Source organism: Schistocerca americana, chromosome 1, assembly GCF_021461395.2.
Source record: "Schistocerca americana isolate TAMUIC-IGC-003095 chromosome 1, iqSchAmer2.1, whole genome shotgun sequence".
NCBI classification, from domain to species: Eukaryota; Metazoa; Arthropoda; class Insecta; order Orthoptera; family Acrididae; genus Schistocerca; species Schistocerca americana.
Window position 1 is genome coordinate 586,173,287 of NC_060119.1, and position 26,840 is coordinate 586,200,126.

The following is a 26,840-nucleotide window of genomic DNA, read 5'->3' on the forward strand; positions in this document are numbered from 1 at the left end:
CTTGTGTATGCTTCAGTAGGACAATTCCCAACTTACACCGCGCGTTTCAGGCAGGTCCACACTGATCTGGTTGGACTCCTCCCCTCTTCCACAGGTTATAGATATTTGTTTATGGCAGTGGATCAATGCACGAGGTGAGCAGAGGCCATTGCCATCAGACACATTTCTGAGGAAACTACCACACGAGCATTCATAGAAACTCGGATGGCCCATTTTAGGTGTCCATTTTTCGTTACCACCGACTCAGGACGCCAATTTGTGTCAACACTGTTCCAGTAATTGCCAAAACTTCGTTGTTTCCAGCTTAACTGGACAACCAGCTACGACCCAGCTAGAAACTACTGGGTGGAAAGATGGCACCGTACCTCAAAGGCCGCCCTGACGTGCCATGAAGACTCTTGGACTGAAGCATTGCTGCTGGTTTTGCTGGATTTACGGATACCTTAAAAATTTATGTGGGCTTTTCATGAGCGGAGTTAATGTATGAGGAACCATTATATATCCCAGCAGAGTTTCTCACACCCATGCCACTCCCAAACAAGGTGCTACTACTCCAACTCTTGCAACAAATCAGACAGCACGTGGAGAATCTTCATGCAACTCTGATTTCGTAAACAAGGCTCTTGATAGCTGTTCACATTTGATGTTCTGCAGAGATCTGATTACATCTTCTGTAGCCACTGTACACTAGCCCATACCAAGTACTACAATGGAACAAATACACAGTGGGCATCCTGCTCCTGGAAAAATCGACCACAGTCTCCATAGAGCTGGTAAAATCAGCTTGGAGGCTGCTAGAGCCAGCCACCACGCCACAGTCAACTTCATGCACGTCTCACACCAACGATCCCGCCTGAGTCAGACAGCTGTGACCAGCCCGACTTTCACATCCTATAACCATCCAACAACACCTGCCCCCCTACTCGTGTGGGCCAGGAAGTGACTTTTAAGTACCCTGTCATTAATGGAGCTCTGCACGTTCGGAGGGGTCGGTGTGGGAGTGACTATCGATGGTCGACTGGACACCATGTGCATTATCTTCGAGGAGAAGTTCTTTGGACTAATTTTGAGAAGTGTGTTTTGCTTTCGCACTTGATTTAATTTCTTGTTCTATTACGCTGTAGAATAAAGTTAAGTAAACAACAGCACAAATACTTGTACATGTTCTTTCATGTATTTCGAGTTCCGTACAGTTACTAGAAGGTAGAGCACATAAGAAAGATATGCAAGTTTCAGTGGATGGAGCAGTGATAATAGTTACAGATACATTACCTGTACGCCTACGATCTGTCTGCACGAAAGAGTATTTTGATGTTCCTTTACGATAAAAAATTCATTTGGAATATATTTATTATGTAATAAACTCTACCGCACACTTGAGAAAAGCCAAAGGCGAAGTATTACCGCTATATTTGTTTTTTCTTAATAGTTTTAAGGATTAAACATTGCACAACAGTCATTCGAAATTCTAACACTCACCTGATTGACAACCATTTGACCAAATATGCAATACATTCCAGTCTCTCCTAATACGCTAGGAATTCCAGCTATTGTTTTCATCGCTCTTTTCAAACCTCCATCACTCTGCAACAGCTAATGTATCAGAGGTTAGTACAGTATCAATGAAAATTATGTACGTAAATTAACATATCTGAATTTCTGAAACCTAAAAATTGTGTGTATACATTTCTATCTTAATGTGCAAGTGTCAAACAAACACAAGTGCGTCAGTTGTCAAAATATGAGTAACTAATGGACTGAACGATACGTACGAGATAGTAGTACATTAGTGGAAAAGTAACAACGAAATGTTACTGCATTAGTATTTTTAAAAAAAATACTGAACAAACCCTAAAGCAGCGATAAGCTTATAAGGCAAAACAAAGTATCCTAGACACATTAATGAAGACGTCAGTGATAACATCTGTCAAACGATCTTTTGAACAGAGTAATTTTTTGTCATGCAATCTGCATCATAAATGCTCTCGAGTGTGTTAATGTATATCATGCTGAATCTACTGGTACTGCTGTTTCCTTGTCTTCAGCTACACGTTTCCTTACGTTATCGAGTTCTGAAGAACGTGTTGAAAGATTTAAAAAAAAGGCCATAAATTTACATTACTTTCTTTCCATAATAGTACGTTACAAGGAGGATATAGACAATGAAACAGAAGTCTCTGTTTTCATATTTCAGCAGTTATCTGGCTGTTTTTAATGCTTATTAATTAAAACTCTTGCCATGTGTATACACACAAGAAGGGCTTTTCCAAAACAGAGATTATCAGGTACTTGGTTTAACTTTAGTGGACAAAGAGACACGAAATGAACACCTCAAAACAAATAGCAAAAGCTAATAGATACCTAAAAAAAGACGTGATGTGACCTTATAACAGAATAAAGAAATGAGAATGTGCTAGACAATAGGCTGGAAGTACACACAATAAATGATACTAACACAATGTGTCAAAAGTTGAGCTTGGATAGAAGTGTTAAACCGCAGAGTAGTACTTTTGGTGCAGCCACAAAAATTTGACTCCTACCCTGGCAATGCAAGACACAAGAGACAATGGCCAAGCGGAAGACCATTAAGAAAGGACCAGTGAGAGTGCAGTAGCCAGCCGCTGTGGCCCAGCGGTTCTAGGTGCTTAAGTCCGGAACCGCGCTGCTGCTACGGTCGCATGTTGGAATCCTGCCTCGGGTATGGATGTGTGTGACGTCCTTAGGTTAGCTAGGTTTAAGTAGTTCTAAGTATAGAGGACTGATGACCTCAAATGTTAAGTCCCATAGTGCTTAGAGCCATTTGAACCATTTTGAGTGCAGTAGTGAACATGGAAGCTATTGCTGCATACTGGGAGAGCTGAGTGCCCAAGCTAGCAATGACACCATGGTGACAAAAAGATATTTTTATAATGAAGACTGTGCAGACTGTCAAAAGAAAGCCTGAGTTGGATGCAACAAGTACTCAGAGCAGTTCAAATGGTTCAAATGGCTCTGAGCACTATGGGACTCAACTTCTGTGGTCATCAGTCCCCTAGAACTTAGAACTAATTAAACCTAACTAACCTAAGGACATCACACACACCCATGCCCGAGGCAGGATTCGAACCTGCGACCGTAGCAGCAGCGCGGCTCCGGACTGGAGCGCCTAGAACCGCACGGCCACCGCGGCCGGCACTCAGAGCAGTGATTTTGCATAATATGCCCACTACCTCCCCTGGAACTCGGAGTTGCGGAACCTTTCAGCTGAGCACACAGCCAAACCAGGACACATGCTGTCATCGCTGCCTTGCGATTGCACAGCACACGAGTCCAAGCCACATAAATATCATTTCTGTTCAGTTAAGTGCTATTCAGCATGCATCTTCCCAGACAAGGGGGGAGGCCTATAATGGTCGACCATCTGCTCGTATAGTCACTTTCGATCCTCAAGTCTTGTCTAGAGGGACTGAACTGCAGAGTTGGCTACCGGGCCAAGGCAGATGAGGTGCTGTGACCACCATAATCGAGCGGTCCTTATAATCAGTTGGGCCTGGGAGCAGATCATCATCCGTCGTCATGGGACATGCTGTTGCCAATGCCTGCTCAACTTCCTGTGAGGAGACTTCTGTGCAGCCAGTGTCTCTCCTATCTGGAGGCCGCCACACTACTCTGCACAGATATGTGGACTCTGAAAATAACTGGTAGTTTCCCTCCTTGTGTGCAACCTACAACAGTGTCGTAGATCCCCTGGTCACTGTCTCCTGGAAGCTGTGCTGTGTATCACGTGGCGCAGGCTCTGTCATGACTTAGTGTGGCAAGGACACTGGCCTTGTGATGTCCCGAGGGTGCGTCAGCACCATGGCCATATGGCGCCTGAGATGTGTCGCATATAACGCGGTGGACAACTTCCTCCTGCCTCGTCAGAGCCAGCGCCATGAACGCCGATAACTCAATCATTGTATCTAATGGACAATAAATGTTTAACGCGATAACGTTGTTTTATTAATGCCTATGAGCAACGGACAGGCTTCTACCCTTCATGCTGGAATATCCAAGTATCTGGGTGGTGTACCAACAACCTCCCGACCTCAACCTGTCCACAAATTACAACCCCTGTAGCGCCAAATTCCCTGCAGCTACAAGTGGTGTCAGAAGTGTTGTTGTAAGAAGGCATCCGATATTGGCAATGTATCTGGCTTTGGCATTGCAATTGCAGCCTCAACTGCCTGTCCAAGACTACGAGTTGGTGAGTGTATCTTTGGTAGGCTTTTTATTTTACGATATGAACAAGTGTACTAAGAGGGGTAGGCACATAAACTGAATGTGACTTTCGTAAAGTTGCAGGAGCCTGTGGACCTGTCATAATTCAAAGGAAATTGTAGAGGCGAGTATTTACGGCCTGTTAGATGCCAATATTGTAATTTAGCTGGTCATAAGTTACAATGTACAAGAGCAGTACCAGTTAGTTTGATACTAGTAGCGGGGTTGGCCATGCAACACAGCGATGTTCTGATTCTCTTTGGGTCATAAGTCATAAACATTAGTCTTGTAATATCTCTCTATTTGTCAAATGGAGGCTAAACAAATGCAAAACACACGTATGACCAAGATACACAAAGGAGCTTTTTGAAGGGGCAAGTCACTCTGTTAGTAACCAATGGCATGTTCAGTAAAAGATACACTCTTTACAATCTAGTAGCAGTCAAGGGAATCCGAGTCAGCAGAGGCTAAAAAGTTGTTGAATGATCTCATCCCTTCTGTGAATCACATAGTAGCTAATTTAGTAATTCCTTTTTCAGAAAAATCAACTGGGGAAGTGTCTGTATTTATGTTTTGAAGGCTGCCGCTAAGTAGTATACTGGATGGACGAGAAATGCTAGCGTATAGCTCTGTTACTGCAGTAAGCTCACGCTAAACCATATGTAATGTACCACAAAAAATTAATGGGCAAAAGGAGAAACTGACACGGCATGCCGAAGCAGACAGAGTTATTACGCAAGAGTCAATAAACTGAGCATCATTGGTGTGTTTTGTGGGCTCCTAACTCACATATCGAAAATGTCAGAATTGAGAACCTGGGTGATATAGCTGTAGCTATCAGAGTAGCAGTGCATCTAGAGGAAACTGATATTGTTGCCCAAGCAATGCCATCCTCATTGTTATGAATGTGGGAAAGTAAGGCACCGGGCACATGATTTTCGGAGTGGGAAACAGGATAGACAGTGCTGGAACAAGTGTTCATCAAACAACAGAGGGAATGCTTGAAACACAAAACACTGCAAAGTGCATGAAGAGAAGGAATGCTGCTTCCTGGGTAAAATAAATGGTAAAGAAATAAGTTTTTGATGCACACAAAGGGTCATGAGTCAGTCGTTAGTCTGAACCTATTAGGTAGGAAGAGACTGAAGTCTTCACAATATAGATCACGTGGTGTAGGTGACAATGATTTGATTTCACTGGAGACACCACTGCTATATTGGGAGAAGAAGTTTTCAGAAGCATATGCAAGTGTAGCCACATGTCGGCGAGTACTGTAGCTTGACCTGCTGGATAAGCATAATGCAAAAATAGGCCTTCAGCGGTCCTAATCATCATCGTTTCATCCCGATCGACGCGCAAGTCGCCGAAGTGGCGTCAAATCGAAAGACTTGCACCCGGCGAACGGTCTACCCGACGGGAGGCCCTAGCCACACGACATTTACATTTATAGCGGTGTACAGTCGAACTCAGTGTGGCATTATTACCATTGGACCCAGCTACATGCCACAAGGTTCACCAGCCATGAAGGTGGTGCCAAATAAACTGTGGACCCATGCACTAAGGATCAATCCACATAATAAAGTACAGAGAGGCACAGAAAAGTTAGTCTGGGAGAGTGTGGGTACTGACTAGCCAGGTGAAGCATTATGTTCTATAGAGCCATTAGAATGCAATGACAACTAGATAAGTCACATCGTTTGGTTTGGAGAAGAACACATAAGGAAAATAGGTGGAGAGTATATTGTTTCGATGAGTGTAGGTAATTTTGGCATAGATGAGGTAAGTCTGCTAAAGGGCTTACTAGTTGGCAACCTACTTATAAGTTTGGTTACTATGGTTAGAGATCTGTTCAGTACTGGTGGACCATTACCAGTAACAACAGCTATGCAACATCGGAAACCAATGGGTAGTAACACTCAAGTATACAGGAAACTATGCAGAATTCCGAAACACCTACGGCCAGTGATGGCGTTATTGAAAATAGTGAAACACCATGAGGTAGCTGTTGTAGTTGCTTCCAAAAAGTCACTAGGCAGTACTAGAAAATATAGATTTTGCTGTGATTACTGATACCTCAACTCAAGAACTATTACCAATGTGTACTCTGTACCAAATACAAACGCAAACTTTGGGCAGCTTAGGTGAGGGTAAATACATTTCTACAATGTATTTAGAAGCAAAGCAGTTATCACCAGTTGGAAGCAGTTCTGAAAGACCTGCCAAAGAACTTATTTACAATCGTGCAGGGTCATTACTAATATTGCAAAATAACGTTTGGTCTCAAGAACATGCCAGTCACTTCCGAAAGGTCGTTGGGTGGAGCACTTAAGAGGATTTAGAATGAAGCAGTGCATGGTTTACCTTGATGACGTAACTGTATTTTCCAAAGAGATAAAGGAGCATATGCAACGATATGAGAATTGTTCAAGAGCTTACATAAAACCCATTTGATACTGAGTGTGGATAAATGTAACTTTGCAGTGATGAAGATGTATTATTTGGGGTATGTAGTTTGTCATGAGGGTGTGAAAACTGACCTGCATTTAATTTCTGCAGTATATGATTTCTTGCCACCAAATGCAACGAAACGGCTACAGCTATTTCTCGGTCTTTGTAATTATTATCGAAAATTCGACACAGGTTTTGCCAAAATTACTGAGCCCTTGAACCATTTGTTGAAGAAGGGAGCAAAGTTTCGTTGGTCTATCAACTGTCAGACTGCCTTTGATAAGTTAAAACCTGCATTAACGTCGAGTGAGTATTTCTGGATTTTAAAGAGAGATGCATTTTATCATGCAATGCAAGCAGTTTGACTATCAGTTGTATTCTCAGCCAAAATAGGAGCGGAAGAGAACACTTGCTGGCCTATGCATTAAGGCAGCCGATAAAGCAGAGATAAATTATTCTGCTATGGGAAAGAGATGTTGACTATCATCTACATCATTACATTGTTACCTCTGCGGAAGAAAATTTAGTGTAGTGATAAATAACCCCGCACTGAAATACTTACCGGGACTGAAAGAATCGTCAAGTAGATTCACATGCTGGGCTTTGAAATTAAGTGACTTCGATTATGAAATAGTGCATAAACCAGGCAGGAACATGGCAATGCCGATGGCTTAAATAGAAAAGTTGAAGTCTTACAAACATTGGGTACGAGCTGCGTGGCAGACAGTACTTGAGGGCTAGCTATGTGGAATGAGAAAGTGTGGACCATGAGTGGTGGTGACAGCAGCTTAAGAAGATGAAGTACTGAGGCATACACTTAGCCATATTCTGTCACGGCGTGGATGTCGAATAACAAGTGGTCGATGAACAGCAGAAAAATTTTGTTGGGTAACTAGGAGACAAGACGTGGAGCAATATATTAAAAACTGAGTACCGTGTGCACAACATGCGATTACCAGCAATCAAGTGTCTCTGCTGCAACGATTGCCATATTGACTAGGATAGATCACATTTCATGTTGTGTCACAATGGTCAGAATCCGTGATCAATAGGCGAATGCAGTAGCTCAGGCCATGGTGAAAAACTGGCTACGAAAATTTGGTGTTCCTGACACAACAATTGCTGATTAGCGTACTAACTTTATGTTTGATCTGATGAAACAGCTATGTCGTTTACTATGTATTTGTAAGCGTAGGACTAGCCCTGTCCACCTTCAGTCAAATGGGAGCACAGAATGCATTGATCGTATGATTTCCAAGATGTTGAGTTATTACATAAACACGTATCACAATGACTGGGACGTTTTTCTCCGTTTGACGTATCTGTATATAACACTAAAGACACAGAGATTTGGTTTCTGACCATACGAAGTAGTTTATGATAGGAAGATGCTGTCACCTTTTGACTTCATAAAGCCTAAACTAGAAAAAAATGGGGACCCAGTAAGGAAATTTGTGAAGACGTTGCGCGATGTTTGTCGGAAGGTGAAAAAAGCAAACATCACAGTGCTCGAGAGACAGTAACAGATGAAACAGCGTATCAGTAAGCTACCTCCGTAGAGAATTGGACAACGTATTTCTTTTTATGAATCCCTACACATCTATCGGTTAAACAACAAAGAAATCCCTGAACCAGTATCAACGACTACACCAGGTTGTAGAGATGCCATTATCTGTCACATCAAGTTGCAGCTGCCAATGAAGACCTTTATTGTTCACGTAGGACGCCTTAAGCCGTTTAGGAGGTGTGGATGCTTTGCTGTAAGTATCAGGAACATCACCAGTGCAGCATGTTACGTTAAAGGAGAAAGGGAAGAGATCGAAGGGCAATGTTACAGGGATAACAGATATGCCATATGCACTTAGATCACATCTCAGAATTACTGAGCGATATGGGTTTGTGGACTGTTTTATTCGTAGTATTGAGGTTGTGGGTCTGTCACTGTTCGAATATATTTGGGGTACTATATTTGTTTATCATGTTATTGGAGGATGTTGTGTTTTTGGGAATCTTCTCGTTTCTCTTTCGAGGTAGCTTTGCAAATTATAATTATAGGATTGGTCATGTCATCCACAAACAAATACTAATCTTGTTATGGAAGAGTCCTATTCAGTTTAAGCTGTCCAGACGGGAGAGGAAAGGTACGTCAGCCGACTTTCTAGTATACTGATCGTCTTTGAACTTCTATGGTGCAGCAAGTCTTTTCTTGTCAGACTTAGCCACCGTGAACTGCAGCACCAGCTGCTGAGTCAAGACTGATGGGGAGCTCTGCAAATGTAATCCAGTGGTCCTTTATGGTGGCCTAACGAGCAGGGCTTGGGTGGCAGATTTTCATCCATCATCATGGGGGTGTGGCGCTGCCTATGTCCACTTCCATCTGTGTGAGCGGACTTTGGTGCTGCCGGTCTCTCTGCATGGCTAAACAGGTTCTGAGCAGAACTGTTAGGCAGCCTCCCTGCGTGCAGCTTACTACGGTGTCATGGGTGTCCTGGTCATCATCTCGTGGAATCTGTGCTCTGCTTCATGTGGCGTGGCGTTGGCTGCATCTTAGGGTTCCAAGGACACTGACCGTGTAACGGCCGCGGAGCTGCATCAACACTGTCACTGTCGGTGCGCCCTTGATAAGTCGTTCTTCTGTGGCAGCCAGCTTCATCCTTCCAAGCCAGCACCAGTCACCCTAACGTCCATATCTCAACCGTTGTATTTTACGGACAATAAAGAGTTAATATTGTAATATTGATTTGCTAACACCTACGAGCTTCAGACAGGTATTTATCTTCCTTGTTGGCGTACCCACAAACCTGGATGAAGCACTGTCGACCTCCCGAGCATGACCACGAGCATGACCACGAACCACGAACAACCCAACATGTACAAAAGTACAAGCCAGAAACCAAGTCAAATGGTGATTATCTGAGATTTACTACCTGTTCGATATTAATGAATCCCAAGCCAAAAGGAAAGGTGGGACTTTCATAGAAAGCTAAGCAGGGCAAAATATGAAGGTGCAAATCAATTTGTTCGTTCAGTATTCCTTCGGACTGATTCTCCTTACATTTATATATCTTTAAAGCATTCAGTGCAAGGAAGTCAAAGTGAAACGGCAGCAGGAAAAATGAGAAAAAATCAAAAAAGAGAGGGTCGTCTGAAGGGTTGACTCTGAGTGTAGAAAAACCTTTCGTGGACATCAAAATTAACAGTGCAGTAAGAATTCCTCTATTAAGTGCCGAGAGAAGAGCGGATAGGTGGCAAGAAGACACTGAAGGATTCTACGAAAGGGGAGGCTTGTCTGTTGATGTGACTGGAGAGGAATGGGAGTTTACATGGAAGACATAGGGGATCCAGTATGAAAGTCAGAATTTAATATAATTTTGAAGATTTGCGATCAAATATGCCAGAAGGGGTAGGAAACATTCCTTCAGATTTTCTAGAATCATTGAAGGAAGTGGCAACAAAGCGGCTGTTCAAGTTGTTCTGTAGAATCTATCAGACTTGAGGCATACCATCAGACTTTCGGAAAAGTATCATCGACACATTTCCGAAGATAGTACAAGCAGATAGGGTCGAGAACTATGGCAATATCAGCTTAACGGCTTATGCATCCAAGTCGCTTACAAGATTAATAAAAAGCAGAATGGAAAAGAAAATTGAGGATGTGTTAGAAGATGTGCAGTTAGGGCTTTCCGAAAGGTAAGAGCAATACAAACGCATGTCTGTCGTTGAGACTGATAATGAAAACAAGATTTAAGAAAACTCAAGATACTCTTATAAGATTTGTCGAACTGGAAAAAGCGTTCAGAAATGTAAAATGGTGCAAGGTGCTCGAAATTCTTAGAAAAACGGCATTAAAGGTAATACACAATTTGTACAAAAACCAAGGGAGAACGATACGAATGGAAGACCAAGATTGACGGAAATAAAACAGAGGTTCAAAATGGTTCAAATGGCTCTGAGCACTATGGGACTTAACATCTATGGTCATCAGTCCCCTAGAACTTAGAACTACTTAAACCTAACTAACCTAAGGACATCACAACACCCAGTCATCACGTGGCAGACAAAATCCCTGCTCCGCCGGGAATCGAACCCGGGAACCCGGGCGCGGGAAGCGAGAACGCTACCGCACGACCACGAGTTGCGGACTCAAAATAGGGATTAAAATTCAGGATGAGAGAATAAACTTCGCTGAGGACATTGCTGTTCTCGGCGAAGGCGAAGAAAATTACAGGATATACTGAATGGAATGAGCAGTCTAACGAATACAAAATATGGGCTGAGGATAAACCGAAGACAGACGAAAGTAATGAGATGTAGAAGGAATGAGATTAACGATAAACTTCACATCAAAGTTTGTGACCGAGAAATCTACGATGTTAAGGAATTCTGCTCCTTCGCAACGAGAATATCTGACGGACGAATCAGGTAGGACATAAAAAGCAGACTAGCATAGACAAAGAGCGCATTCCTGGCCAAAAGGAGTCTACTAGCGTCAAACACTGGCCTTAATTTGAGTAATAAATTTCTGAGGATGTACGTTTGGAGCAGCGTCTACAACCAGTCACAAACTGACGGTACCATTTTGTTACAACTTGTATAGCGTAATTATGCTACTTGATCTGTGGTTTTTGCATTCCTGTCTTCCTAACGGACGTTGTGCACATAAACGACTGCTATGTCAGAAACAGGTCAATCCGGCATGAAGGGAGCTTTCGTAAATTATTCGAAACAGTCTAAATCTTCTACGTACAGCAATGTTTACAGAATAGGTCTTCACTTCTCCCAGACACAACACAAAAAACAAAACAAAAACAGCTTCTATAGAGCATATTACATTGTAGATTAACTAACTAAAAGTCATAGGCCATTCAGAAATGTTCTAACAGCCGAAACTGCAGTGACACATAGAAACTTACAAATTCAGCTAGTTTCGGAACAATGTTGTCGTCTGGAAAATTCAAAGTGGCTGAGGGTCCACAAGCAACAATAAAAAGGTACGCTTCAAATCTGTGAAATTAATTCTCATTGTAAACAGGAAAAATAGTTTTTTACTAACTACACTGGAGAGCCAACGTATTATGACCTCCGCCCTCTGCAAAATTGAATACTGGTTGGTAGCGGTGCGGGCGCGTGACGCGATGAGGATATCATATAAGAGGAGCAAACACGAATACGGGCCGCAAATGGGAAAATCCACTGACACAGGCGACCATCCGAAAGGGAAGATTATTTAGGTTCGTCAGTTTAGGCGAGCGCCTCGGAAATGACCAATCTGGTCGGCTGCTCGCCTTCTACTATATGGTTAGTATCAGTAGTCAGTGGCCATGTTGTTGTTGTTGTTGTGGTCTTCAGTCCTGAGACTGGTTTGATGCAACTCTCCATGCTACTCTATCCTGTGCAAGCTTTTTCATCTCCCAGTACCTACTGCAACCTACATCCTTCTGAATCTGCTTAGTGTATTCATCTCTTGGTCTCCCTCTACGATTTTTACCCTCCACGCTGCCCTCCAATACTAAATTGGTGATCCCTTGATGCCTCAGAACATGTCCTACCAACCGATCCCTTCTTCTGGTCAAGTTGTGACACAAACTTCTCTTCTCCCCAACCCTATTCAATACTTCCTCATTAGTTATGTGATCTACCCATCTAATCTTCAGCATTCTTCTGTAGCACCACATTTCGAAAGCTTCTATTCTCTTCTTGTCCAAACTATTTATCGTCCATGTTTCACTTCCATACATGGCTACACTCCATACGAATACTTTCAGAAATGACTTCCTGACACTTAAATCTATACTGGATGTTAACAAATTTCTCTTCTTCAGAAACGCTTTCCTTGCCATTGCCAGCCTACATTTTATATCCTCTCTACTTTGACCATCATCAGTTATTTTGCTCCCCAAATAGCAAAACTCCTTTACTACTTTAAGTGTCTCATTACCTAATCTAATACCCTCAACATCACCCGACTTAATTCGACTACATTCCATTATCCTTGTTTTCCTTTTGTTGATGTTCATCTTATATCCTCCTTTCAAGACACTGTCCATTCCATTCAACTGCTCTTCCAAGTCCTTTGCTGCCTCTGACAGAATTACAATGTCATCGGCGAACCTCAAAGTTTTTATTTCTTCTCCATGAATTTTAATACCTACTCCGAATTTTTCTTTAGTTTCCTTTACTGCTTGCTCAATATACAGATTGAACAACATTGGGGAGAGGCTACAACCCTGTCTTACTCCCTTCCCAACCACTGCTTCCCTTTCATGTCCCTCTACTCTTATAACTGCCATCTGGTTTCTGTACAAATTGTAAATAGCCTTTCGCTCCCTGTATTTTACCCCTGCCACCTTTAGAATTTGAAAGAGAGTATTCCAGTCAACACTGTCAAAAGCTTTCTCTAAGTCTACAAATGCTAGAAACGTAGGTTTGCCTTTCCTTAATCTTTCTTCTAAGATAAGTCGTAAGGTCAGTATTGCCTCACGTGTTCCAATGTTTCTACGGAATCCAAACTGATCTTCCCCGATGTTGGCTTCTACTAGTTTTTCCATTCGTCTGTGAAGAATTCGTGTTAGTATTTTGCAGCTGTGACTTATTAAACTGATAGTTCGGTAATTTTCACATCTGTCAACACCTGCTTTCTTTGGGATTGGAATTATTATATTCTTCTTGAAGTCTGAGGGTATTTCGCCTGTTTCATACATCTTGCTCACCACATGGTAGAGTTTTGTCAGGACTGGCTCTCCCAAGGCCGTCAGTAGTTCCAATGGAATGTTGTCTACTCCGGGGGCCTTGTTTCGACTCAGTTCTTTCAGTGCTCTGTCAAACTCTTCACGCAGTATCATATCTTGCATTTCTTCTTCATCTACATCCTCTTCCATTTCCATAATATTGTCCTCAAGTACATCGCCCCTGTATAGACCCTCTATATACTCCTTCCACCTTTCTGCTTTCCCTTCTTTGCTTAGAACTGGGTTTCCATCTGAGCTCTTGATATTCATACAAGTCGTTCTCTTATCTCCAAAGGTCTCTTTAATTTTCCTGTAGGCAGTATCTATCTTACCCCTAGTGAGATAGGCCTCTACATCCTTACATTTGTCCTCTAGCCATCCCTGCTTAGCCATTTTGCACTTCCTGTCGATCTCATTTTTGAGACGTTTGTATTCCTTTTTGTCTGCTTCATTTACTGCATTTTTATATTTTCTCCTTTCATCAATTAAATTCAATATTTCTTCTGTTACCCAAGGATTTCTACTAGCCCTCGTCTTTTTACCTACTTGATCCTCTGCTGCCTTCGCTACTTCATCCCTCAAAGCTTCCCATTCTTCTTCTACTGTATTTCTTTCCCCCATTCCTGTCAATTCTTCCCTTATCCTCTACCTGAAACACTGTACAACCTCTGGTTCTTTCAGTTTATCCAGGTCCCATCTCTTTAAATTCCCACCTTTTTGCAGTTTCTTCAGTTTTAATCTACAGGTCATAACCAATAGATTGTGGTCAGAGTCTACATCTGCCCCTGGAAATGTCTTACAATTTAAAACCTGGTTCCTAAATCTCTGTCTTACCATTATATAATCTATCTGATACCTTTTAGTATCTCCAGGGTTCTTCCATGTATACAACCTTCTTTCATGATTCTTAAACCAAGTGTTAGTTATGATTATGTTGTGCTCTGTGCAAAATTCTACCAGGCGGCTTCCTCTTTCATTTCTTAGCCCCAATCCATATTCACCTGCTATGTTTCCTTCTCTCCCTTTTCCTACACTCGAATTCCAGTCACCTATGACTATTAAATTTTCGTCTCCCTTCACAATCTGAATAATTTCTTTTATTTCATCATACATTTCTTCAATTTCTTCGTCATCTGCAGAGCTAGTTGGCATATAAACTTGTACTACTGTAGTAGGTGTGGGCTTCGTATCTATCTTGGCCACAATAACGCGTTCACTATGCTGTTTGTAGTAGCTTACCCGCATTCCTATTTTCCTATTCATTATTAAACCTACTCCTGCATTACCCCTATTTGATTATGTGTTTATAACCCTGCAGTCACCTGACCAGAAGCCTTGTTCCTCCTGCCACCGAACTTCACTAATTCCCACTATATCTAACTTCAACCTATCCATTTCCCTTTTTAAATTTTCTAACCTACCTGCCCGATTAAGGGATCTGACATTCCACGCTCCGATCCGTAGAACGCCAGTTTTCTTTCTCCTGATAACGACATCCTCTTGAGTAGTCCCCGCCCGGAGATCCGAATGGGGGACTATTTTACCTCCGGAATATTTTACCCAAGAGGACGCCATCATCATTTAATCATACAGTAAAGCTGCATGCCCTCGGGAAAAATTCCGGCTGTAGTTTCCCCTTGCTTTCAGCCGTTCGCAGTACCAGCACAGCAAGGCCGTTTTGGTTATTGTTACAAGGCCAGATCAGTCAATGATCCAGACTGTTGCCCTTGCAACTACTGAAAAGGCTGCTGCCCCTCTTCAGGAACCACACGTTTGTCTGGCCTCTCAACAGATACCCCTCCGTTGTGGTTGCACCTACGGTACGGCTATCTGTATCGCTGAGGCACACAAGTCTCCCCACCAACGGCAAGGTCCATGGTTCATGGGGGGGTCAGTGGCCATAGGACGATGAAATGAAGAGTAGGCGACAAAGTACTGGACGTCCACGCCTCATCAACGAACATGGATGTCAGAGGTTTGCCCACTGTATAAAGTAGTGTAGGCAGCGACTTGTGGCATGTCTAATGACAGAGCACAATGTTGGTGAAGGCAGAAGTGTGTCGGAACATGTCGTTCAGCGCACATTGTTGAACTTGGGGTCCATAGCAAACGAACCCCTATGTGTTCCCGTGTTGGCCCAACGACGCCGTCAGTTGCGACTGCAGTGGCCACTAGATCACTAAAATTGGTTCGTGGATTAGGGAAGAGTGTCACCTGGTCCGATGAAGAACCTTTCTTGTTACACCAGGCCGAATGTCTTGTTCAGATATGCCGTCAGGCAGGCTAACAGCTGTTCGAAACACACACCGTGCCACGGGCGCAGACCTGTAGGACTAGTATTATACTGTATGGGACAATCACTCGAGCTTCCGTGGCCGCTGTGGTAATAACCGCAGGCGCCATGACGGCTGTGAAATACCTGAACATTAAAGCGGACTTTCATACAAGACGTCATTCTCGACGGTGATGGAATTTTTCAGCGGGTTCCAGCTCCGCGCCCACAAATCACCGGCTATCAATTCACAGGAACTGTGTCACCTACTCGTACACATGTGGTGGCACATAGCTCCAGGAGCCTACGAAGGACTTGTCACTCCACGCCATGCAGTATCGCTGCTGTACTACGTTCCGACTCGCTGTTAAGATGGTGGGTCTCATGTTTGACTCATCAGTTTCTGCCAACATGAATGTAGTACAAAATAGCTACACTACAGAGCTAATATGAATTACGAACGTCCATAATGTAAACAGAAGGTTCTTTTTGTTCATACTTTTATAAACCACTACGTGTGTTAGTTACTTACCACAGAAACAACGAACATGGAGAAGCACACCGTAAGTATGTTGGAGAGCAGAAGAATAGAAATAGAGTAGGTTATCGCCAGCTGCAGTAGGTTGAAACACCTGCCGTTAAGAATTTCCGTTAGTTTCACATTTCATGTTTTACGGATAAGAACGAAATACGCTAACTCATTTGATCACATATTTTTCCTTATTGTCAATGCTTAATCAAAAATGGTTCAAATGGTTCTGAGCACTATGGGACTTAACTTCTGAGGTCATCAGTCCCCTAGAACTTAGAACCACTTAAACTTAACTAACCTAAGGACATCATACACATCCATGCCCGTGGCAGGATTCGAACCTGCGACTGTAGTGGTCGCGCGGTTCCAGACTGTAGCGCCTAGAACCGGTCGGCCACTGCGGCCGGCGTCAATGCTTAGATGTAGTAGAATTTTTATATTATAGTGTTTACTTACTACTGAATGTACGACATGCAATAAAATATAGACGCAAATAGTAATGATATCAAGCGACTTGGGTAATTGTTTTCAGGTGAGATAAGAAACATGTGGATAGACAGAAATGTTTATTTATATATTTCTTTATTTTCCTTCACATGTAACCTTTGCCAACTAGTGGCTCCGTAATAAGCGATCGTAATTAGAACAATTCTGAATGGACTCTAAAAAACGTAATGCATTTAATATATGTGAAAATTAAAACTGTGGACTTAAGGCAATATTAACGCAATCGTGAGTTAGCATCTGAAACCCACTCCGAGCTTCTTGTTGCTGTCATACGAAATCGCACCACAGACCGTAACTACAGGTGTAGGTGCAGAGTGTCCGGCAAACAGACAGGTTGTTGCAGGCCCTCAAGTTGTCTCCTTCTAACCAACATACGGCCGTCACTGGCACCGGGGAAAAACCAGCTACTATAAGAAAAAACAAGAGATCTCCACCGTGCCCTCCAACGAGCTCAAGCTTGAAACAACGGGATTCACAGATAGGAGTGGTTAGGGGTCAGTAGAAGGCACGCTACAAGGCGTCCGGCTCGGGGCTGTCCTTAAAGTAACCAATTTATAAAAGTTAGTTTGGTCACCGTTGTAAGATGCCCAAGAGCCATACGCTGAACACGATGGTCTTCCCTCTTGGTAGTGCCAAGTGGCCGTACGAAGTCCGGTCCTCTTGAAAACCGTACGTTCTCACGACCATCGCTGCCAGCAATCAAGTACAGTGGCTACATTCCTGTCAAGTCTTTCTGCAGTATCACCCAAGGGACATTCAGATTCTTATAGCCCCATTACACGACCTCGTTCTAACTCAGTGAGGCGTTTATAATGACGTCTTTGTGTCACCTTAAAGGCATTCTTGGCTAACATCAACTCAACATGTCTCATCTCAAAGGTAACTAACGCTCACGACCGTTACCGTATGATTCGCAAACTCACAGTGGCACTACTAGTGACACTCCTATGCGCCTGGGCTGAATTCTGAATAGATAACATCTTTCATGAGTAGGAATACGCTTACTAATCTTCGTTTATGTCGCACAACTCATTCTTGGTGCAGCGATTTTTTGTCAGTCAGCGTATAGGCGCGCCACGAGAAGTCCCAATAACTTGAAGGCCCGTTCGTTGTCTGGCGCCGGTGCTTCAGCCTGAGTTACCAACACTGGTAGCCTTTCTGCACTAACAATGACTCAGTTGACGCATTGCGCACGTACACAGAGCACCTTCCTCTTCCCGTGATCCTCGCTCTTCTGATTGCTGACCTGTCACAGCACGACCTTAGCATTTTGGACGCTTCTTTCTCGTTTGGTAAGTATGCGTTTTCTATGTAAATATACAGGGTGAGTCAGGAGGAAAGGTACATCTTTTGACGGGTGACAGCATTAGTGATTCTGAACAAAAAACGTGATGTGGACATATGCCCTATTCCGAATGGTTTCCGAGAAAAAACATTTTTAATGTACGTTTCTATTTATTTTCTGTATTATTCATTGTTTACGAAGTACTGCAGTAGGATAGAGGAAATTGAGACGAACATTCTGATGCAGGACTCATCTGGTCTAACAAGTCTGAAAACTACCTCAAACTGGCCTACACAAAGTACCTAAGCTACAGCGCAAGCGCGTCGCGTGAGATTTTCAAAATATTCTCGCGATCTCTTCGCGCCGATTGTTAGTACTAGACAAAAAATTAATAAGACCTTTCTTGTAGCAAATTTACTTTAGTTTGATTGTGTACTGAGACACTTTTTCGTTGGAGCGTACGGTTTTCGAGTTATTAAAGAATGTGGTACGAAACTAATATTAAACGTGTTCTATCTCGGAAACCATTTGCAATAGGGCATATGTCAATATGAAGTTTTTTGTTCAGAATCACTAAAACTATCTCATCTCAAAGCATATACCTTTCGTCCTGACTCAATCTGTATACGTGGTAAAGGTAACCCAGTAACATATATAGTTGCCGATGTTTTGTTGATGATTGCAAGGGTAGGCTGAAGTCCAGTTTAATCCTCCCGTATAGCACCGAGTGTGCCGGCATGATTAACGTCCATATCCGAAGGACGGATGATTGTTTGGGGCTCATGGCTCATATGAGTCTGCGGGAGACTCAAAATTTACGGCAAGACATTGGCACAGGACTGTAATCCGGCGATCCGCATTTTACACTACCATCTCTTCTCTTGTCAGCTAAATGCATCTCATCCATCATGACAAGTCGTATGTGCTATCAGCTGAACGATAACGTTCGTTCAGATGGTCCAGGACACAACACAGCTCCTGCTAAGGTGGAAGAAAGAGGTGGCCTTCTGCTGGGTACATCAATACATGGGAATCGAGGGGAATGAGGAAGCCAGCGATTCACCTTCGCACTCCACCACAGGCTATATCATGATGTAAGTGACAAAAAGAATGATGGCTGAGAGGGAATGACACTGGTTGTAGACGGCCAACAACAAACAGCAGTCGCTAAAAGCAACTATGCGGCCATGGCGCATGCCTTTGGAACTCAAAGAAGGGACTTCACTCGCTTTCGTGTCGGAAACTGCCGGATGACGCATACCTATCTCTTGCGGCATGAATATCTGCCACAATGTAGTGCTTTTGGTGTCACATTCATTGCGCATCATCGTCTTTTAACGTCGTGTGGCGTCAGGACTTCAGCCCAACATAACTGGACAGAGTTAAATGTATTTTTGGTGTCTAGTTTATTCCATTAATTCCGCGATCAATCAGTCATATTAATGCTATCAAACAGTTTGTTGACATTGTCCACTTATGTCAATGGCATGAGCAGATACACTAGACAATATGTGTGAAACTTTTTATGATTGTGGCTGTAATACGGCCTTCAGATTCCCTTTTAAGAAGAGTCATTCGTACAACAATGCCATAAACTTGAGACAGGTCACTGGTGGCCTTCCTGTTTAGTGCCCAGCAATTTTCAGTCCATCCTTCCGCTAAGGTGCGTTAGCAGCGACAGCAACGAAGTCAGAAAATTCCAAGCAAAGAGGTTCATATTAGTTTGTGTGGTATACGAAGTTATTACTGTCTCAAGTTTATCGTATTTTTCCGACGTCTACGGAGATCGATTTTCTCCCATAACTAGAATTAGGGCTTGTTCGAGTTTTCTGGTGGATGGTTTCCTGTCGACTTAGCTCTATCCGTTATTAGTGACAGAGTCTGTCGAGGATATTGAATAACTAAACTCACCAGCCAAGATATTACTCTTAATTATTTTCGGCCATAATGACTACGTTTATGTGTGGGATAAATAATTATTTGTAATTTCTGCTACCAGTCACTTTTTTATTTTTTGTTTTATGTTTAACATAATGCAACGCGTTTCGAACATGTTCTGTTCATCTTCACGTGTTTATACATACATACATACATATATACAGAGAAATGTTACTTTTAAAAAATACATATATACAGAAAAACCGTCTTAAACTAGTTTAAGGTTACAGGTTTTTCTGTAAGTATGTATGTATAAACGCCTGAAGATGAACAGAACGTGTTCGAAACGCGCTGTATTATGTTGGATTAAACATAAAACAAAAAGTAAGAAAGTGACTGGTAGCAGATATTACAAATAATTTTTTAAGTTATTACTCACTCTCTTAAAAGCGTATATTGGCAGCTTCGGGGCCTTGTACACTGTTCGGAAAAAAGCGTCCAGACGCCTCAAGGTAATACGTAATTGAATTCCCGATGTAGCGTGAAGCAGACCCGCCAGTATAAAAGGAGGCGGGGACTATTGTGTTGTCAGTAGACCAGCAGTACTAGAAGAATGAGACAGTTAGGAGAGCTCAGGAACTTTGAACGCGGACTAGTCATTGTATGTCATCCGAGTAACAAATCCTTGAGGGACTTTTCATCCCTCCTAAAGCTGCCCAAGTCGACTGTTGGTGATGTGACTGGGATGTGGGAGCGCGAAGGGAGAACCGCAGCTAAACGAAGACAGGCAGACATCAAATACTGATGGACAGCGATCCTCAAAAACTGCGAAAAATTGCATGAAATCAGCGGAAAGACTAGTTCTTGAGGTCCAAAATTGTACCATCAGGCCAACCAACACAATGTCTGAGTAGGATGTTAAATCCACACATTTCGCCGGCCGCGGTGGCCGAGCGGTTCTAGGCTCTTCAGTCCGGGACCGCGCGACTGCTACGGTCGCATGTTCGAATCCTGCCTTGGGCATGGATGTGTGTGATGTCCTTAGGTTAGTTAGTTTTAAGTAGTTCTAAGTTCTAGGGGACTGATGACCGCAGATGTTAAGTCCCACAGCGCTCAGAGCCATTTGAACCATTTGAACCACACATTTCTGCGGTCAGTGCTAAGCGACGCTTAAGGTGGTGTGCAGAGCAATGCTAGCGGACAATGGATGACTGAAAACGAGTAATTTGGACTGATGAGTCACACTATACGCTGTGGCAATCCGATGGAAGGCTTTCGGTTTGGCGAATGCACGGAGAAAGTTAGCTGCCATCACGTGTAATGCCAGCAGTGAAGTACCAAGGAGGTGGCGTTACAGTATGGGGGTGTTTTTCGTGGTTGGTGTATTCTTTCTTGTTGCTCTGCAGCAAATGCTAAATGAGGAAGGAACAAACACATTTTACGGCACTGTACGAGTATATTGTGTACAGTAGAGGAACAACTTGGAGTCAATGGTTGTTTGCATCAGCATGACAGTATATGGTAAACTGCCGAAGCATTCGCAAGAAAGTGCCGGAGTTTGAAGCGCTCATGAAAAGTAGTGAAGCTCACATAATACTAGGTACAGAAAGCTGGTTGAAACCTGAAATTGACAGCAGTGAGATTTTTTGCGAAAATTTAAGTGTATATCTAAAGAATAGGCAAATGGGAAATGGAGGTAGTGTATTTGTCGTAGTAGACAAGAAACTCAAATCCACCGAGATAGAAACAGATGAACTGCAATTCACAGTATTTAAATTTGGATCTGAATTTGACCTCTGACAAGAGTCAAAACTGTGTAATCCATACAAATATAAAAAGTTACCCTTACAGTGGTTGTCTTTCTTTTTTATAACGTGAATGAAATTGCCCGATTTGTTGGTGTATGAACGCAGGCCGTCTAGCGTATCCACAAAGAATGGAGTAACAGGTAAGAACAACGACTGTACGTCTCAATAGGCCAAACAACACAGAAACTGGACAATAGTTCTCTGGAAGCGTGTACTGTGATTTGGCGAATCACAACCATGCCTCTTGAGATCCAAGAAGGTGTTTAACGTGCAATGTGTGGAAAGAGAAGTGCAGGTCGAAGGAGATTCTGCGATCTTTTATGGTGTTTTTCGTATCATAACTTGCCCATATCGATTCTAGTAGCCGTAAACATGAACCAGAATGTTTACTTAAAGATCCTCAATGACTAACTGTTACACTTCTTCTATTTCTTCATGATTCGTAGGTTATGGGGACTCCCGTCTTCCAACGTAAAAACTGGACTGCAAGCATACGTTCCTGTTTCGACGTCCACTCACATCCGCTGATGCACGTCGATTGACGCTCTAAATCACCCGACCTTACCTCCATAGAAAATATCTGGGCTTACTTGGAGCAGCTGGTGAACGTATCAGCCATTATCCCCGCAATTTGGTAGCTCTACGGGATCTGATCATCAGTGCTTGGCTTCAGCTAAATATGGAATTACTGAAGGAACCTGTGGACTATCTTCCTCGACAAAATGAGGCCATTATCAAGGCTGTGGTTACACGGTATTTGCCTGGTGTTCTCTGTGGGCAACTAGTCTTTGTCCTGTGTTGGAAAACAACAACGTGAACACTAATTAATTCAATTATAAATAGCCGTTGTGTTCTACATAGGGAGCTCCTGGCATCATGGCGAATAGAATATTGCCGTGACTGGGGCGTAGAAGGCGTCGAAATGACAGTCGTGTGGATTTCATGTATGATGCGCGATATATACGCAGTTTATCGCAACCAACTGAGGTCGTCCAGGCACAAACATTTTTATGGCTGCCTTATCAAAGAAGCACCACGATTCAAGGGAATCCCCTAGAATCCGCTAGAGTCAACTGTAAAGGACTGCTAGGTATTGTTGACAGAGAGTTTTCTAACAAAGGACAGACGAACGAGAGCAGAGTACATCACTCAGTTCACTGTTGCACACCAGAAACAAACGGTGAACAGTCTTAACACGCAATCGACACCTGGCATTGGGATACAGAAGCCACCACACCAATCGTGTACCACAGACCACTTCACGTTATAGAGACCATACATCAAAATTGGTACAGGAATCTCACCATTGGTAGCTCTTAGGCTGGGCTGATGAGCTGCCGATGTCAGTGTAAAATGTTAAAGTACGTACGTAAAAACAAGATTCGATGCATTTCGCCTACAAATAAACACTGTTCAGGGAAATGGTGGGCATGTTTGTATGGAATTAAATGGGACGCCGGTGCATCTGCCATCGTCCCTAGCTGGTGAACTTTATATTGAAATACCTTCTGGTCATGAGTGCCAGTCTGATTGTCTACGGCACCCTACAGGCCACAGTGCACGTACCATTAGCAAAGGAGTTGTGTTAGAATTCTTTTAGCAGCACTGCATGGAGGTGTGGGTGCTTGTGTGCTCCCCTGTTCCCCCTCTTCTCCTGCCATAGCCTGTTTGGCGTAGGTCATGAACCTCAGATCCAGTGAGCATCTGTAGAAAGCCATAGAGTGACATGTACCCACTTTTGCTAATTGTGCGGTAAACAGTAGATGGCGATTAAGAAACCAAGGATCGGACTGGCTCCGGAGCACTTGCTTTTTCTTTTTCTTTTTAATTTATTGGCTTTCGGGACATGCCTATACAGTCATCTCAACAGAGTGGAAGGTCATTTACGATGATGCGAAAGTAAGGACAACACAACACCCAGTCCCCGAGCGCAGAAAATCCCCGACCCGGTCGGGAATCGAACCTGGGTTCCTTCGCTTAGTAATCCATTGCCCTGACCGTGCAGCTACTGAGGTGGATTTTGCGGAAAACTTACGATGTCTTATGGAAACCGAGCCACTGTGCGTCGACTTCCTCAGCTGGACGAAGACGAGCTCCAAACAAAGCTCAGTAGTAAAGAGTGACTCTTATAAAGTCCGGAGGACCACGTGATGTCGAGCGCCCGACGTGTTATGTTCTGCCCTATGGCGTCATTTGGACATGGTACAGAGAGTCATTCGGTCAGCATATTACTCTCGCGGTCATTGTCGGCTTTCTAGACATTGGAGCCGGTTCTTCTGACTGAAGTAGCTCCTCAATTGGCCTCACGAGGCTGATTGCACCCTGCGATATTCCTCCCACCAAGGAAAATTTCCTGGCAGTCACTGAACCTGGGAACACGAAACTCAATAGGTGTCACTCGTCATTGTAATTGAGGCTGTCAGTGAAAGGGGACTGCATGTGTCTTGTTCACAAAGATCACGCGTAAAGATCGCAGAGAAATTATTTATTAAACAGTCTGTTTATCTATGACAGTCCACTAAAGATGACCAACCATGTCATGTACTTAGGGTCCACCGAGGTCCACAGAAAGATTAATAGCGTACATTTGACTTTCGACACAAGTAACAGTTCTGTAGTGGCACAAAACCGCTTTACACACTACAGAATGTCATGTGGTGACATGAGGCTTGCCTCCTCGCAGTTTCTTACTCCTGAGGAGTGTTGCTCTTTTTTCTTTCTTCATCAGTCTTTGATATGGCCCGTCGTGCCTCTTCATCTCAGACTAACACTTTCGTCCTACATCCTCCATTACTTGTGGTATGTATTCCAATCTCTGTTTTCTCGTAGAGTTTTTATTCTCTACAGCTACGTCTAGTACCATAGAAGTCATTCCCTGATGTCTTAACACACGCCTATCTCGGTCCCTCCTTCTTGTCGATGTTCACCAAATGTTTCTCGCTGATTCTATCATTAACCTCCCTACTTTTTTATCAGTCTCCTTTGTTTTTAATATCGCGATGATGTCACATCTGAAACCATTCGATTCTCTTCTTTCTCGGTTTACGCACAGTTCATTAATGATTACCATAGAGTGCTCTCCTCCAAACATACATTCTCAAAAATATCTTCCCCAAATTAAGGCCATTGTTTAATACTAGAAGACCCCTTTTGGTCATGATTGCCCTTTTCGCCAGTCCTCCTTGCACAGTCAGTTAGGTCTTGTTTTGTTTCGAAGGTAATAGAATTCCTTCATATGTTTCATGATCACGACTTTTGATGTTAAGTTTATCACTGATAACATTTCCACTACTCCTCATTACTTTCGCCTTCCTTCGGCTTACACTCAATCCATATTCCACACACTTGGATTCTTCATTGAACATATTTCACAATTCTTCTTCACTTTCACTGACAGAAACGCCATCAGCGAATCTTATTATTAATACACTTCCACCCTGGATTTTAATTCCACTCCTGAACCAATCCTTTATACTCATCATTGCTCCTTTGATGTATAAATTGAACAGTAGGGGCGAAAGAAGCCTTGCTTTACATTTTTAATTCGAGCATTTCGTTCTCGATCTCCCTTTCTTATTTTACACACAAGACGATCATCTCCGGTTCGCATAATCGCTAATTTGGACAGCGGGCGCTACATTTGTCACGCCGTAAAACCGGTGGCAGTTCCATATCTTCAACGCATCCGTGACTATATCCTTCAACGAGATGAGACGAGATCGCATATTGCTCTACAGTCCAGGCCCTCCTCGATTCAAAGGGTGATTGACAGTTGTGCTGGCTAGCAGATTCTCCGGATATCTCATGCACTGACAAAATCTAGTCATGGGTCGCCGAGAGGTTAGAGCGCTATCACTCGTCAGCCGCTAAGATTGACGAACTCCAGTACAGAGTTGAATCAGCATGGAATTACGTTGCTTCAAGTGTCATCAGAGCACAGTTCGACTCGATGCCCATCCGAGTTTGAGCCACTGTTGCTGCTAGAGGTTGGCAGCTCTCTGTCCTACACTTCCCAACCTGTGTAGCCCCACGTAAATGTAACAGACTTTTCTTTCTATTATACTGTATACGCACAATGAGTACAATTTCGTCATTTTCTGTCCTTCCTGGTGTTACAATTTTAATTACCACTGCTACAGCTTTGGCACACGTGGGCCCACGGAACATGATCAATAAATAAAATAAATACTCACTACTTGCACCACATGAGGCGTCCCCACCCCCTGTCTTGTGAACTCATCAGCCACTCTTTCCATTAACCGTAATGGTTCGTTTGCAGGCGCAAACAATTCAGACGAGTTTTCTGTCTGAATATCCCAATGAAAAGTATTCAGTTCCATAATGTAGGGGCTTGTGAAGCCGTTCGCTGTCTCAGAGAGATTTCGGAGGAGTTATATATTCCATGGCCCACTCTAAAGCTAACCAATGACCTACAACTGAACTTCCGATGCACCGAGATCATACTACTGCACAATATATCTTAAGAGGACCACACCGTGGTTCAGGTCGAAAAAAATCGATTTTCGGTTTTCATCATATTTCGAAGATTAAGGTTTTATTTGAGTACCCTGAAAAGGATTTTGTTGAAAAAAATTTCTTCGAGCATTTAAAGAGCATTTTCCTACCACGTGTGTTTATGTGCCACGCCCACTTTTCTGTCACCCACTTTTTTGCATGTATTTTAGATCTTTATATCCCCGACATTGCACGTTAGGGATTTTTTTTTTACTTCCGAGTGTGTTGGCTATCCTTGGAATACAACGGTCGGTATTCTTTTGTTTCTGCTGTTTTTAAATAGCACGCTTTCAAACACGCGGTTAGTTTTGTCCAAGTGTGATTGCGAGTAGTTGTTATACTTACGTTTGCAGTGCTAGTTTATGTGTGTTTTGTTGTGTTTATTGAAGATGACGAAACGTAAAGCCATTTTCAAGGAAGGACAATTTAGAGGAAACAAGTTTAGAAAGTTTCCTGTACAAGAGGTTATGTCACCTGGCAACTGTTTCTAATTGTAATTCTTCAACAAGCGCATCATCAAAGACAAAGAAGCTCTCGCCATTTCAAGACAGTTACAACGAATTTACTGTAAGTGACAAGGGGTGCAGTAACATTATTATAAATTTGAGAGTATTATCAGATGTAATTT

At 42.9% G+C, this 26,840-nt stretch overlaps 1 protein-coding gene across 2 annotated transcripts in view; it reads right to left on the bottom strand.

Moving 5' to 3' along the window:
• Nucleotides 1-26,840, bottom strand: part of LOC124549826 (odorant receptor coreceptor-like) — a 136,419-nt gene that overhangs the window by 39,795 nt on the left and 69,784 nt on the right. Inside the window, exon 1 of one of the 2 annotated variants that reach the window (XM_047125270.1) lies at nucleotides 1,480-1,569. The exons of the other annotated variant lie outside the window; for it this stretch is intronic. Coding sequence (XP_046981226.1) covers nucleotides 1,480-1,560 — 81 coding nt within the window. The 5' untranslated portion in view covers nucleotides 1,561-1,569. Of the gene's footprint in view, nucleotides 1-1,479; nucleotides 1,570-26,840 lie in introns of those variants that run through there. 2 annotated transcript variants of the gene reach the window in all.